Source organism: Tribolium castaneum, chromosome 1, assembly GCF_031307605.1.
Source record: "Tribolium castaneum strain GA2 chromosome 1, icTriCast1.1, whole genome shotgun sequence".
NCBI lineage: Eukaryota > Metazoa > Arthropoda > Insecta > Coleoptera > Tenebrionidae > Tribolium > Tribolium castaneum.
The window spans coordinates 13,681,375-13,696,693 of NC_087394.1; the positions used below are offsets into that span (position 1 = coordinate 13,681,375).

The 15,319-nt window shown below is 32.1% G+C and overlaps 1 protein-coding gene across 2 annotated transcripts in view; it reads right to left on the reverse strand.

Moving 5' to 3' along the window:
• wde (windei) overlaps window positions 1–14,026 on the reverse strand; it is a 50,423-nt gene extending 36,397 nt beyond the window's left edge. The window contains exons 1-2 of one of the 2 annotated variants that reach the window (XM_064359970.1): window positions 13,933–14,026; window positions 8,385–8,855 (exon numbers count right to left, since the gene is read on the reverse strand). In XM_064359970.1, the coding sequence (XP_064216040.1) occupies window positions 8,385–8,808 (424 nt within the window). In that variant the 5' untranslated portion in view covers window positions 8,809–8,855; window positions 13,933–14,026. Of the gene's footprint in view, window positions 1–8,384; window positions 8,856–12,328; window positions 12,344–13,932 lie in introns of those variants that run through there. The other variant, XM_008195257.3, reaches the window with a different exon arrangement.
• Between the last annotated feature and the right edge of the window lie 1,293 nt (window positions 14,027–15,319).

The following is a 15,319-nucleotide window of genomic DNA, read 5'->3' on the forward strand; positions in this document are numbered from 1 at the left end:
ACGTACTTTTAAAGTAATTCTTTCTATTGTAAGTAATTAACACTATACACGCAAAATTGTTGAACAATTCATTAAATGTCAGTTAAATGTGGCATTACGAAAATTTCTTTACTGTTTTCGACATAGTTCAAAAGTCATCACCAGGGGGCGTCTAGATAATTTTATTTCCGAATTTTCAACACAACTTAGCCAATTTTTTCTGTCAACTTGGGAATATCCGCTTAATTCTCAGTTCACGGGAGTGAAAATTGACTCGCATTTGTACAGTTGAACCGTGGTTTAAGTGAGCACTTTACTGAACTGTAACTCCCGTGAACCAAACCTTAAACGCGCAATGTACAATCAGGCCTAATAAAAGGTGTCTCACTGTAAATAAAAATTGACCTTTTTCGGGATTTTATATTTTCTTCCCAAGCGGGAATAAATTGAAGGTTTATTCCCTCGTTTTTGATCAAAAATAAGGTACTTTATTCCCTAGGGAATTCGAATTTTTTTATTTATTAACATTGAAGTTTCTTTATTTATTAATATTGAGGTTTATATTAATACTAACAACAAAGTCATTATTTGATAGCAATAGCCAAAGGCATACCACTTTTTCTTCCATTTATGGTGTTTTGTCCCATTTTACAGTTGACAACAGAACGATTTTTTCACATGAACAAACTGTGTCGTTAGCAACCGCCAGTCAACACTACTACCTAGATCTTACTAGTTCCTATATTGGGAATATAGGAATAAAATAAATAAAGGAACTCTAGATCTTACCGTACCAGCAAATTATTTTCTTTTAGAATTATCACTTCTGCCGCTTGGGAAGAAAACGTTGTATGCATCTTGGGAATAAACCTTCGTTAATCCCTTAGCTGAAGATGCTCTCGCTCCCTGCGGCCCTACAACCGCGGGATTAACATGGCGGTTTACTCCCTTGATATATAAATAACTATTATTTATTTCTCGAGATACTCAGGGCGGCTTGTGTTAAAAAATCGCTCAGTATAAGTTTTTTCAAAATAGTATAATCTGTTGTATGTATAAGTTACCTAAACTAATATGCTTACTCAGTGTCATAGAAATTGCAACAAGAAGGAATAGAAATTTTTTGTCGAAACTTGGCATAAATGTTAGACTATTAGCAGGTATTAATCAGTGATTAAAATTTGAACGTTTTTAATCAAGTGGTAAAGGAATTTTTAACACTTAAACTCTTTTACCAGAAAGTGTTGTTCTTCCAATTTTTTTCATTCCTGACAATTTTTTAAGTGTTAAGTGTTAAGTGAAATTATTAACAATTAAATAAATTTTAAAGAAGCAAAATTTTTGGGCTACCAATAGGAGTTTTTTCATTTAGAGAGTGTTTACCATCGAATTAGGACATTTGGATTGCTTCTTGTTTGATTTCTTATGTATGGCAGGGATGAGCAAAAACACAGCTTAAACCTGACACTCCAAAACTTTTATTTGGAAAGACAAAGTGTTTCTATCACAAACTGGTCATTCTCAAGTGAGAACATACACTGTTTACATTAAACCACATTATAACAGAAACGCATTGTGTTTCGAAATAAAAGTTTGATGGGTCAGCTTAAATATGCGTTTTTGCCCATTCTTCCCAAACAAAGTAAATCTAACAGGAAACAGTCCATATGACCAATATTGATGGTAAACGGTCCGAAGTGATAAAAGACGACCTTTGAACACACCCATTGAGCAAAAATTTGTCTTGTATTTAAGTTATTAAACTCCGATCACTTTTGTAATATTAAACAAAATCGCATCAACTTCAAAATTTTGGCATTGTAAGTTGCGTCATTTATCGCGAATTTAGGCTTTCAAAAATAGGTTACGTTATATGTCAGTGTCAAATTGTTCAATTCTTTAAGTAGAAATCCTGCAATATACGTTAAGTCAGTTAAGTTTTCTGCTTGTAAGTAACATTGCATAGTCATTTTAGCGATATCTGAGTACATTATTTGCATTTCCAGCCGCTAAAAAGGGACATTCAGGCAATCATAAAACTGCTTCACTGAAGCTTATTTACAGTCAAAACGTGACCAAAAGTATCAAATATAAGACATTTTAATAACAAACCAATAAATTAATGGACAACTAATCAAATAAATTAAATAATCTTGTGTATTGAAATATGAACGGACAAAAAAGGAGATTGGTAAAACCTACTTTACAAGTTTTTTTAGACAAATAATTAGTTATTGTTCGTCCGGAATTGGCAGAAACCTTAGCGAGAAGTAAGTGGAGAAAGCTTTTGAAGACTTTTCGGCGTGTTTTATGTTGTTTTGTGAGCCACAGATTGATTTAAACTCTCGTCATAATATTGAAACCAACCTTTGTCAGTGGTTGCAGAGTGTCTTGGCGGGCCCCCATGCCAATTTCAGAGGGTTATACAAACAGCAATAGGGGGCTAGTTCGTTGCTGCTCGCTTAATTCTTTTAAATTCGTTAATTTTGACAATGCCAAAGACAAACTTCAAATTTTCATGACAGTAGTGAGAGCATTGCCAACTATCAAATTTAGTAACAAAACTTGGTCCGAATGTAACAGAATAAAAATCTCTAATATCCCAATATTACAAAAGTGATCCGACTTTACCAATATAATCCGGAGACGACCATTTTGGACTTCATTTGTTTTTTTTAAGTATGCTTCTATCAGTCCGAAACTGATAGAAGAACCCCAGAACGATATATAAAATTACGTGTAGGGACGTAAATTTGATGAAAAACTTCCACAAAACACAAACAAAACTTGCTCGAAACGATTTCGGTTGACACGTAGAACCAGCGGATTTAAATTTTGTTCAAATTGGTTCAAATTGAAAGTAAAGCCAAATCAAATGATGACAGTGTCAAAACTATGAAGTGACATTTTTTACTGGCGTGGTCACAATTTGTTGCAACAAGTAAATTTTATTTTAACAGAGAAATTATTCCAGTGATCCTCAAACTCTGTACCAATATTTCGGAGTTGAATAATTTTCTTAAAACTAACAATTCTCTGAGTTTTTTTCGCAGTTAGGTACCCATGTTTCTACACTCTTTTAGTACCAGATAAAGTTTCAACTCCTAGACCGTAAACACCCTGTATTTTTTATTATACATAGTGTCCCAAAAAAGTATAACGTCATAATAATATTTTTTAATGACATGCTATTATTTTTTAGTGCTCATTAGAATGCCTTTCTAGCTTCTTATATGTATGTAAAGTTTTTTTTTAAATTTATTGTTTTCCCGTTTAAAAGCTAGAATCGTGAGAATTTTGCTTGAAATATCTTTCATGGGAGAAAATGGCTTTACATTTCAATGTGCTTTCCTTCGTATCAAATACAAACATCAATAACTAAATTAAATTTTAATTTCTTGTTGCATGTTACGACCAACCCTTCCTTCATGGCATGTCTTTCTTTATTAGTTTCATATTTAATGATGTTGAGAGTTGTTATGCCGTAATCAATATAGTTAATACATTCCAATCCTTCAATTACTCTACTGGCAATCAAGTTCTTCAAAAAATAAATACAGAAACGAATGGAACCAAGCGTTTTGGCTCTAAACTATGTATAGTTATATCTTACAAAAACATTACCTAAGATAAAATGAGAATTTTCAAAAATATTTTTTTTCAAAATTCCTTTTGGTTTTCGAATTAATCAAAGAATTTTTTTAAATGGCGATTTTTGTGTGCTCTAAAAATTACTCCTAATTTAATTACATTGTTTCTAAACCATCAGTGTCCATTATTTTAGATCACAATCTTTTGCCAAAAATCGCCGTAATCTTAAAAAAAATAAAAGGAATTTCGAAAAAAAAATTCTTTTTTAAAAAATGAACACATTTTTAAAGTACTTTAAGCATAAAACGGTTGATTCTATACTTTTGTCTAACTCAGTATACAGTCTGTTCTGTCTAAAGCCCACATTAGAAGCATTGAAAGTTCTAATAAAGTTATATTCATCTGAAACTTTGTACTCAGCTAGAATCCGTTAAGCTCTGCACAATGCAAAAAATATTTATAACATGGCGGTACTTCTGGTGATACCGGAAATCGCTATCAACTTTATTATTTTAAATGGAAACTATGTTTTTCACTGCGTTTTTGGATTAGTTGAGTTATTTTAAGGCCGTTTTTATCAGCTTTCCCTATATCTAAGTTTAACCGTTTTCGAGATATTTAAGATTTTTAAAAAAAATTTGGATTTGCACCTGCCACTTAAAAAATCGGTAGCTCTCTTAGCTTTAGAGATATCGAAATCATATTTGAAGAATTAAAAGAGAAAGCCTATGTCTGTTCTTCAGTGTGTTCAAAATTGGAAAAGAAGTTAATAAATCCAAAAATTTTAAGGTTAAATTTGGACAACTTCAAGTACCTACAACTTAATTTTTTCAAATGGGATGTCCCAATTTTTATTTTACTAAATGAATGAGAATTTTTTTTATCGATCTGTGATAATTTTCAAGTTATGTTGTTTTTGTTGACAAATCTTTCTTTTTATTTTTTCCAAACTTGTTTAAAATATTCGAGCACTTTTGCCACAACACATTATTTTTTGTTTTAATACGATTATTCCATAATTTTACTGCTCATTGTATAAAAGGATGCAATGATAAAGAATAAAAATGTTCACTCAAAATGAGGGGTAAACCGCAATCCAAATTTTGTACACCAGATTTCCCTTAATTTTCAGGGATTTCCTCAAGATTTCCTCCAATTTCCTTAAAATTTCCCCAAATTTTTAAAAATTATATCCCGTGAATTAAATACCAATTACCTGTTCACCGCAGATTTTTCTTAATCATAGTTTAATTATCATAATATGTATTTTTTAATTTGTAATAAATATTAAATCATTGGAGATGTTCATTTTATCGAAATCAAAAGACAAGTCAAATTCAGAAATTTTAATATGATTATTTGGTTTAGTGTTTTAAAAAAAAACAATAAAATTCTCATTTGGCGATTTTTTTATTCTACTGGTGAAACTTTAATCCCAAAAAATTTATGAATGTATCAGTAAGAGAAAACGTCGAATTATACACATAAAGAAAAGTTGGTACTATCTGCTCGTGATTGTTTTCTAAAACTCGTGTTCCTCACTCACTTGCAGATAATGATAAACTTTTCTTTACTTGTAATAATAAACTACTATTGCTGTTTTGCAATATCCATAAATAAAACGAGAATTAATTATTGAAAAAAATAAAAATAAAAACAGCAAATGCAAAACTGCATTGGTAAGAATGAGATGTCAAATAAATCCGAGGTTAAACATAATCGGAATACAGGGTGTCTCAGCTAAGACTTTCGAGCCTGATATCTCAGATATTTGTCAACGGATTTTCATGAAATTTAAAATGCAGATATTTTAGAAGATAAAGATTAAAATCCAATTAATGTAACAACTCAAATCTTAAAAACGTAATTTTTACATGCCTTTTTACTATGTTAAGCATTTTAAGATTTATATTAAAAAAATTATCGTCAGTGTCAGAAAAAACTCGTTTGTGGAAAACGTCTCTTTCGCGGGAAAAAATGAGAAACAAACTGTTAAACGTGGGTACAGATGCAAAAGCGTAGATCTCTATGAGACAAATGAGCACTACCATTGAATTTTGGTCACCCCTACTCGCAGAAACGTAACTGTCACGCAAGGGACATTTCACAATTATCTCTCACTTATACAAAGTTAAAAAACAATATTTTTGACTTACTTTTGGTACTGAATGCTTTAATTCTTTCAAAAACGACTAAAAGAGTGAACAACAACTGAAAAATTCTAGACACTTGAACATTCAGGACTTTGGAAATGTTTCGTACACTGCTGATTGGATTCTCCTCAAAAGCTTGAATTACAGCCCCAACTTTTGCTTCGTTTCCAGTGACGTGTTTTGTCCTCACTCGATTTATTTCAGGTACGCTTCCTGTGTCTTCAAATTATTGACCATTCTTTGAGCTTTAAATTTCATAAATAACATTTCACAAAATGTCCAACGACACTTTCCATAGGCGAATATTGATTCCTTTTTCGACAACATAGAAATTTCTGCCACTGTTGTTGGTTTTTAAAGTAATTTCACCAAATTAAATAATTTTACTTTTCTGATAGCGCGCAAACTTTTAACAGTTTTTTTCAGTGGTACACAAAATGCCGCATAGAAATGCTTGATCAATTGTTTCAAAAGGTGACTGCCCAAATTACTATCAAAATTTGGATTAAGTTTTTAACAACAAAATTTAATTTTTTTCCTGGATCAGCCGAGCGACTTGGTTAATTTTTTGTGTGGCCATTTATTTTTCGGGGTTTATTGATCCAACGGTAATTTGGCTTAATTTTAAATAAAAGAAATGTATTTTAAAATTTCGTCTTTTAACTAGAGGTCATTTTTTGCCCCTAATTGAAAGACCACCTCCTAAAATATGTGCATTCTAAATTTCATAATAATCCGTTGACAAATACCTGAGATATTAAGGTCGAAAGTCTTAGCTGAGACACCCTGTATAAGCAAAAATATTGGTTCATGTAACTTATACATACACATTAAATGATTCTGAGAATACCTCACGATCTATTGTGTTTTAGATTTATTGTTTTAAAAACAAGCCACCTGAGATATTTCAACCTGAACATTTACTAGATTTTCTAGTCATTGTGAATCAAACATTGTAAAAATTAGTCTGAAATTACTAATTTTTCTGTCTCATTCCAGTACTTAAAATACAAAATGGCAACAAGCGTTTGCACAAATTGGGAGCTTTTGTGTAAGAAAATGTGTTAAAACAACAAATTTAGACCAGTAGAACCCACTAATTAAAAAAAATATTTTTGAAAATTGACAGTTGTTTCTAGAGGATGAGACATATAATAAGCATTTTTACATTAATTTTTACTTTCGTCATATAGATTTTATTAACTGAAAAAAAAAACAACTTTTCTGTAGCTTTTGCACGTTATAAACAGTGTATATATTGTTCTCTTTATCATGAATTGATCAGTACCGAAACTAGGTGTAGACGAAGTAGGCCCTTGCCTAGGGGCGCAGCCTCAGGGGGCGCCAAACTAGCAATATTTTTGTTTTCCAAACTCCAATTAAACAAAAATTTGTGCAATCTTATAAACAATTATTTTGCAGAAGCGTTTGTTTTGGAAAACTTATTTTGTAAAATTAAATCTTGTTAACGTACGTGACTTTCTTTGTTTAGTTGTTAATCAGTTTCAGTTCTGATAATTCTTCAATAAGTGATTAAGTAATTTTTGCTGGTTTTAATGCTACAAACGGTAGCCAACGTGGAAGCGATATGAAGGTAGGTGTATTTTATTGCTGTGTCGTATTTATTTATTTCACAAACCAATAATTTCATAAAACTTAATTGCAATTAGGAAGCTACTCATATACTACAAGAATTAGTTCAGTTTACAAAATGGCTCTCGGTCTTTTGAGTAATGTCACTGAGTCTTTAGTGGTTGTGTTAAATTTGAGTTTCAAGTGAACTAGAAAAATTGGCTTAAAAATGTCAGAGACCAAATAAAAAACCTTTAGGGCCGTTTTCCAAAAAAATTTGAAAATGCAGACAATTAGAGCGAGCTAGCGGTGCCAGGTTTTTACAAAATTTTGTTCAAGCCGAGTCTGATGATTACTGGATGAACCCAGTAAGATAATTCATATTAAAAAGACTATAGAGGTGAGTTTTATTTTTGTTTCGGTACCAGTAAGAAGTGCATCTTGCGAAAAAATTGTTTCGAAATTAAAACTGATAATTAAAAATTAAAGTAAGGTCGTCAATGGCACGAGGACGTCTGTCAGGTTTAAGCATTATAAACAAAAGTTTAATTAAAATTTTGATGAAAAATAATAAGTGAGTTTGCCAGGTGAAAGCAAGAAAGTATTCTTTAAAAATTTCAATATTTGGATTAAATTAAGCGGATTCCTACATTATTATTATTGAATTGTTACATATAATTTCATTTTTTCTATTATTTATGTCTTTATATTCAGCTATAGGCACTTAGACTAAATCTTAAATAGGAAATTAAATGTGTACCCATTGTTTAAATAATTTTAAGTGTGCCTTTAATTAACTGAGACATTTTCTTTATATTTCAGGTTTTCATAGTGTAATATTTTTTTTGTTTTTTTATATCTCTCTAAGAGATGTCTCTAACAGAAATTATAATAGTAGCAACCTAGTATTAAGAAAATTATGGTTAAGGGCGCCAAACTGAGAACTCGCCTATAGTAAAATCTCTACTTGCGCATGCACATTATTTGAAGATTTCCTCTGATTTCCCCAGATTTTCCCAAGATTTCCTTTGATTTCCTCTATTTTGTACACCGATTTCCCCTACGGTTTACCCCTCGACTAAAAATTACCTTGATGCGTCCTCGTGTGCTGATCCAGAATAGCCTTCTGCCTGAAGTTCTTCCCACACAGTCCACACTTGTAAGGTTTTTCCCCGGTATAAATCCGCAGATGTTGGTTCAAAATAACCTTCTGTCTAAACTTATTCCCGCAATGAACGCAACTAAAAGGTTTCTGCTCCGTATGAATCAGCAAATGCTGGTTCAAAATAGCTTGCTGTCTAAAAGCCTTCTTACAGTAAACGCAGGAAAAGGGTTTTTCCTTCGTATGAATTCTCAAATGCTGCGCCAGGTGGCTCATCTGTCGGAATCTCTTCTTGCATTCTGAGCAAGAATATGGCTTGGATTCATAGCAAGGTGGCATTCTGTTTAATTTCTTTTTGACAAATTGAACACCTTTTTGGTACGGAATATCGGAGATCTCTGAAAGCTTCATTTGAAGGGTTGCACATGCTGATCCATCTTACGGATGACCATTTATATCTAAAGAACAAAAGGTTGTTGTAAAATTCTAGGCAAGTAAACGTAACAAGGGTTCAATAATTGTTCTGGTCGTGGTTTGCTGTGGTTTTCTCTTTCTAGCATGAACGTAGGTTGCGTGATAAGTTCATATGGTGTGCTGTCAACTGTCTAAATGTTGTCTTATTTTTGCATTTAGGAGTTTTTGATAAAAACCGCATTGCAAATCATGATAATTGTATGCAGACGTTCAAGAATTTACCCTGCAAGCTCAGTTGAACGTATGAATTTTTGACCGCATTTTTGGCCAGACACTGGACAGCACTGACAGCTGTCATCTGTCACTCTATCGAGACATACGTTTTTTGTGACAATTGCTACACATAGGCGATCTGACCAGAACAATTATTGAACACTTGTTAGATTAAGATAAGGATACAAAACAAGAATACCTAACACTTTTCAATATTAATGCACTATTTCCATTCTTCTTTAGAAGAATTTTATATACCAAGAGAGGAAAGACATACAGGGTGTCCCAACTAAAATTTGCACCCCCTGAAATCTCCAATCTCGTTCAAATTTGGGAAAAATGCTAACACAGGTCAATTTTAGTTTAAAGGAGGACCAAATTTTATCTTGGTTTCAAAGTTTTTTCTGCATCCCTCTGGCGCCCAGAGCTACTTCTCCAAAAAAATTAAATGGCAAGATGGGTAGTGTGACATCAGCTGGTTTCATTGCCTATGCAACCATGTACTACTATTGTACGCTTTTTCATCTGTACCCTCGTTTAGCAGTTTTTGTTTCTTTCAAGAATGAGTTTTTTCCTACAGCATTTTTATTGCCGATGAATTTTTTAATATAAGTCTTAAATGATTTAACATGTTGAAAAGGCATGTAAAAATTACGTTATTAAGATTTGAGTTGTTGCATTATAATTGGATTCTAATATGTACCTTCTAAAATCTCAGCATTTTAAATTTCATAAAAATCCAGTGACAAACATCTGAGATATCAGGCTCGCAAGTCTTAGATGAGACACCCTGTATCAGTGCCGAAACTAGGTACTAATTGACTATAGGCGAGTTTTCAGTTTGGCGCCCTTAAGCATAATTTTCTTAATACTAGGTTATCTCTTAGAGAGATATAAAAAAACAAAAAAATATTAGACTATGAAAACCTGAAAAAAAGAAAATGGTTCCGGTCTCAATTAATTAAAGGCATACTTCAAATTATTTAAACAGTAGGTACACATTTAATTTCCTATTTCAGATTTAGTCTAAGTGCATATAGCTAAATATAAAGACATAAATAATAGAAAAAATAAGATTATATGTAACAATTCAATAATAATAATGTAGGAATCCGCTTAATTTAATCCAAATATTGAAATTTTTAAAGAAATCTTTCTTGCTTTCACCTGGAATTCACTTATTATTTTTCATCAAAATTTTAATTTAACTTTTGTTTATAATGCTTAAACCTAATAGACGTCTTCGTGCCATTCACGACCTTATTTTAATTTTTAATTATCAGTTTTAATTTCGAAACAATTTTTTCGCAAGATGCACTTCTTACTGGTACCGAAACAAAAATAAAACTCACCTCTATAGTCTTTTTAATATGAATTATCTTACTGGGTTCCTCCAGTAATCATCAGACTCGGCTTGAACAAAATTTTGTAAAAACCTGGCACCGCTAGCTCGCTCTAATTGTCTGCTGTTTCGAATTTTTTTGGAAAACGGCCCTGACGGTTTTTTATTTGGACTCTGACATTTTTAAGTCAATTTTTTTAGTTCACTTAAAACTCAAATTTAACACAACCACTAAAGACTCAGTGACGCGACTCAAAAGACCAAGAGGCATTTTGCAAACTGAACTAATCCTTGTAGTATATGAGTAGCTTAATCAGCAAAAATTACTTAATCTCTTATTGAAGAATTATCAGAACTGAAACTGATTAATAATTTTACAAAATGATATAATTTTACAAAATGAGTTTTCCAAAACAAACGCTTCTGCAAAATAATTGTTTATAAGATTGCACAAATTTTTGTTTAATTGGAATTTGGAAAACAAAAATATTGCTAGTTTGGCGCCTCCTGAGGCTGCGCCCCTAGGCAAGAGCCTACTTCGCCTATACCTAGTTTCGGTACTGCCCTGTATTAATAAAAAAATCTGTCATTTTTGAAGTTATAACCATGAAAACTGCTATTTGAGCACTCCGTTAAAAATAAAGAAAGGCGTAGGTATTTCTGAATTTTTGGTAGTTCCACCCACAAAGGAGCTAAACGTTAAAATCCTTCATTGTTGAAGTTATAATCATGATAATTAATATTTGGACATCCAGTTAAAAAGGAAGTAACGTGTATTTCTGTATTTTTAGAACTTGCACCCCAAAAGGGGTCAAACACAAAAATCCGTCATTTTTGAAGTTGTCCTTGAGAATAATTGGTATTTGGACTTTCGATTAAAAATGAGGAAAAATGTGTCTCAGGATTTTTAGAAATTACAACCACAAAGGAGTTAAAAAGAGAATGAACGTTTGTTTGCAATTATAAAAACAAACCAAAGTAACTCGGGTTTAGATGTTCCTACTTTTTGTTACCAAGTTTTGCTTTCTCTTTCAGCGTTGCAAAATAGTTGTAGACGTGCCTGGCAACTGCTAGTTTTCCATAGCAGAACGTTATATCCTTCTAGAGACGAAATAACGCAGTACTTTTTTGAGATATTTGGATGGTGGAAAATGAAAGCTTCTCGGAAATTTTCTTACACCTATCCAAGTAAATGTTCCAGTGTTGGAAATACTGTTGCACTTCATTTGCAGACAAGCTATTCAATAAATTTGCCGCTTTTGGTGTTATGTTAGGTTCTTTCCAAAATGAACTTGAAATGAAACAAAAAAGTCCTATAATCCCAAATCTGGCGAATAAAGTGGGTGTTCCATTTATAACGAAGAGTTTTCAAAACTTTTAATTAGTGATTCTAATTCTAATTTAGTAATTTAGTAAACTTTGTTTTATTTTAATCCTTAATTTATTTCATTTATTTTTAACATATAAATGTTCGACTTAATTATAAAAAATCAGTTTCCCTTATTTCACTGATTATCGCAGCTTTATTATTAGTATAAGTTGTTTCAAAACTATAAAAACGCCAACGTCGCATTTTACCGACTTATTTTTTTAAATAGGATTGATAAAATTGTAAAATGATTAGATCTCTCATTGAAAGTATAAATTATATTAACTATTCTGTTTTTGAAGGGCATAAATAATTTATAACATCTAATTTTGAGAGAAAATGCGTCGTTGGCGTTTTTGAAACCGATAACGACGAACATTTATCTGATCAGAACGGAGCCGACCAACAACCAATTATACAGTACCTACAACAAAAAATTGACCGTACTTATAAAATATTTTTCCAAAAATGCGTTCTTTTTATAATCGAAGTTTAAAATCTAAGTAACATTTTCACCAATGTTAAAAACTTACCTATTGTGTATTCACATAACCTAGTATAAATGTGGAGGTTGACGGTTTGAGGGTTTGACAACCACGAAATAAGAAAGCAGAGAATAGGAAAGCATAGACCTTGACATCAGTAAAAACAAAACAAAAAAATGCTAGTTCTTACAGTGGTGTCAACTTAATTTGAGAATCACAAGCTAGTTTGAATGAAACTGAAGGAAGGCGATGTATGAAGTGATACAGATAAACGACCGCTGAGGATTTGAAAGAATTTTATCAGCTATTTCCAACACTGCGGTTAATAAAAAACAGAATTGCCAACCAAAACAATGATTCCAGATTGGGTATCACTTTGTAAGTTTGTATTATTGAATGTTTCACTAATAGATCGTTCCACTACTTCTAGCTGTACGTACAACCAATCGTTTTTTAAATCTTTCTAATTTTGTGCGTAATAACTAACAAGAAAAATATGAACACATCGTTTACGAAATATTTATGGTTTTTGAATTTTTTTAGATTTGCACCTTTCAGTTCAAAAATCGTTAACTCTGTCATTTTAAAAAATTTGGGAATATTTTTTAGCTCATTTGAAAGAGGAAGCCTTGAGCTTTCCTTTGGTGTTTTCAAGTTTCCAAAATAGAATAACAAACCCCAAATGTTTAAGGTTAAGTTTTCAGAACTTAAGCACCCATAACTCAATTTTTTCAAATAAAATGCCACAAGTTTTATTTCATTAATAAATCAAGAATTTAATTCTGCATCGATCTGTATACTTATGTTTAATCTTTTCAAGTTACAATAACTTGGGATTTAGAAATTCATTAGCCATATGCCTTTCTCATAGGTTGCCACGGAAACAAGAGAAAAAATGTGAGAAATTATTATTTTTAAACTAACATTCAATGAATTTATTTTGTTTTCGCAGGACGGACAACACAATTTTCAACAAAGTTTGTCGTTTGTCTAATTAGGAATATTTTTATGACAAACTATGCAAAAATAACTGTGGTTAGTAAAAAAATTTCTACAATGTCAAAAAAACAACATAACTCCAAAATTATCACAGATAATTATAGAGAATGTTAATACAGAACGGTACAGAAAAAAATTCTCCTACATCTAGTAAAATAAAAATTGGGACATCCCATTTGAAAAAATTAAGTTATGGGTGCTTGAAGTTGTTCAAACTTAACCTTAAAATTTTTGAGTTTATTAACTTCTTTTCTAAGTTTGAACACACTAAAGAACAAATACGGGATTTCTCTTTTAATTCTCCAAATATGATTTTGAAATCTCTAAAACTAAGAGAGTTTGTAAGTGACAGGTGCAAATCGAAAGATTTTCAAAAAATCTTAAATATCTAGAAAACGGTTAAACTTAGATATAGGGAAAGCTGATAAAAACGGCCTTAAAATAACTCAAATGATCCAAAAACGCAGTAAAAAACATAGTTTTCCATTTAAAATAATACAATTGATAGTGACTTCCGGTATAACCGGAAGTGCCGCCATGTTAGAACTTTCAATATTTCTAATGTGAGGTTTAGACGAAAGGTCTCCTGTTAGTTAAAAGTAATCATTAGGGTTTAATCCCAATGGTTGCCAAATCATATATCACGTTGATACCTACGTTTTTATGAATTATTTATCTGTGAAAACGGCAGTTTTTCATTTTACAATCACTAAACAACTATCACAACAATCACAACACACCATCATTTTTAAAAACTACAATGAAATGCAGGGCAATTTTTCAGAATCAATTTCTACAGACGACCGATACAAGGTTACATTTGAAACTGAGTTCGGAAGAAATGGATCTCAACTCAAGTGGTCTCTTAAAAGCAAACGAGGCAAATTTTGACTACGTCTATCAGTAGTTTGATTTACTCTTAATCAACACGTCGAAACCACTTAGAACGTTATGGTGTGTAAAGCAGCGACCTTAGAGGTTTGTCTAGAAGAGACCATTGAATGTTTTTCTGTTGCAAATTTGTCGGAAAATATTTATAGGCGACTTTGAAGTGATTTTTCAAAAATTGGTCTTTTTTATAACGAAAAGTTGAATAATTCCAAAACGAAAAAAGATAGATCCATAATAGTTTATATAGTGTAGGATGAAGTCCGAGCGGTCATAATTTTTTTTTATTTATATTTTAATTTAATGGTAGTTTGTTTTTTTTTACTTTTCGTCATAGATTAGCATGTAGATAATTAGGGTAATTAGTCAGTAAAGTTCCGAAAAGACCCCGAGACTTTTATTTCGAGAAACATAAACACTTGAGCCTAATTTATTAGTTAGTCAGGGTGACAAGCAGACCACCCCAAGTCGACCGTGAGGAAGACGCCTCCGAATATGCAATTTTGCATATGAGTTTTTAGTTTTCACCCACACTTTAGAGGGGTAGTGTGAGCTAGAGTCAGTTCCAAGTTAGAGTGACTTAAAGTAATTGCTTAAGTGAATCAAGGTGAGTTATCACTGAGTAATCCCAGTTTGTTGGTGTGTGAGATTTTTCAATCCAATAAGGTGTAGAGATTTGTGATAATTACCATATCAACGGTAGGGTGAGTCGTTCAATCATTATTTTAATTGCTGCGGTGTTGATATTTATAATTGTTGATAACGTTCATCAGAAACCTGCGTGAGTATTGAGTACAATATCAAACTGAAGTTGAATTAATGCGCTATTCATCAGTTGATAGTTTATTTAATTGGTTGATACTAAAGTTAATGATATTTGATGAGAATGATATTGAATTGAGAGTTGACGAACTATGAATAAGATTGAGTTGAGCCCCGACATGTCGAGCTAAACTTTGTTAGTCTGTCTATCCTTAATTAATCCACGGTTAAGCTTGAGGCGGGGCGGCGCTCGAAAATGCCCATTGCATGCCGAGATTAACCCAACAGGGGACGCTGGAGGGTCGCGGCGTCGCGAGGCCTCCAGGTCTGGTTTATGTTTATTTGTGGACGCGGGGATCACTAGGCAGCCGCGTTCATTGCACCCCCAGG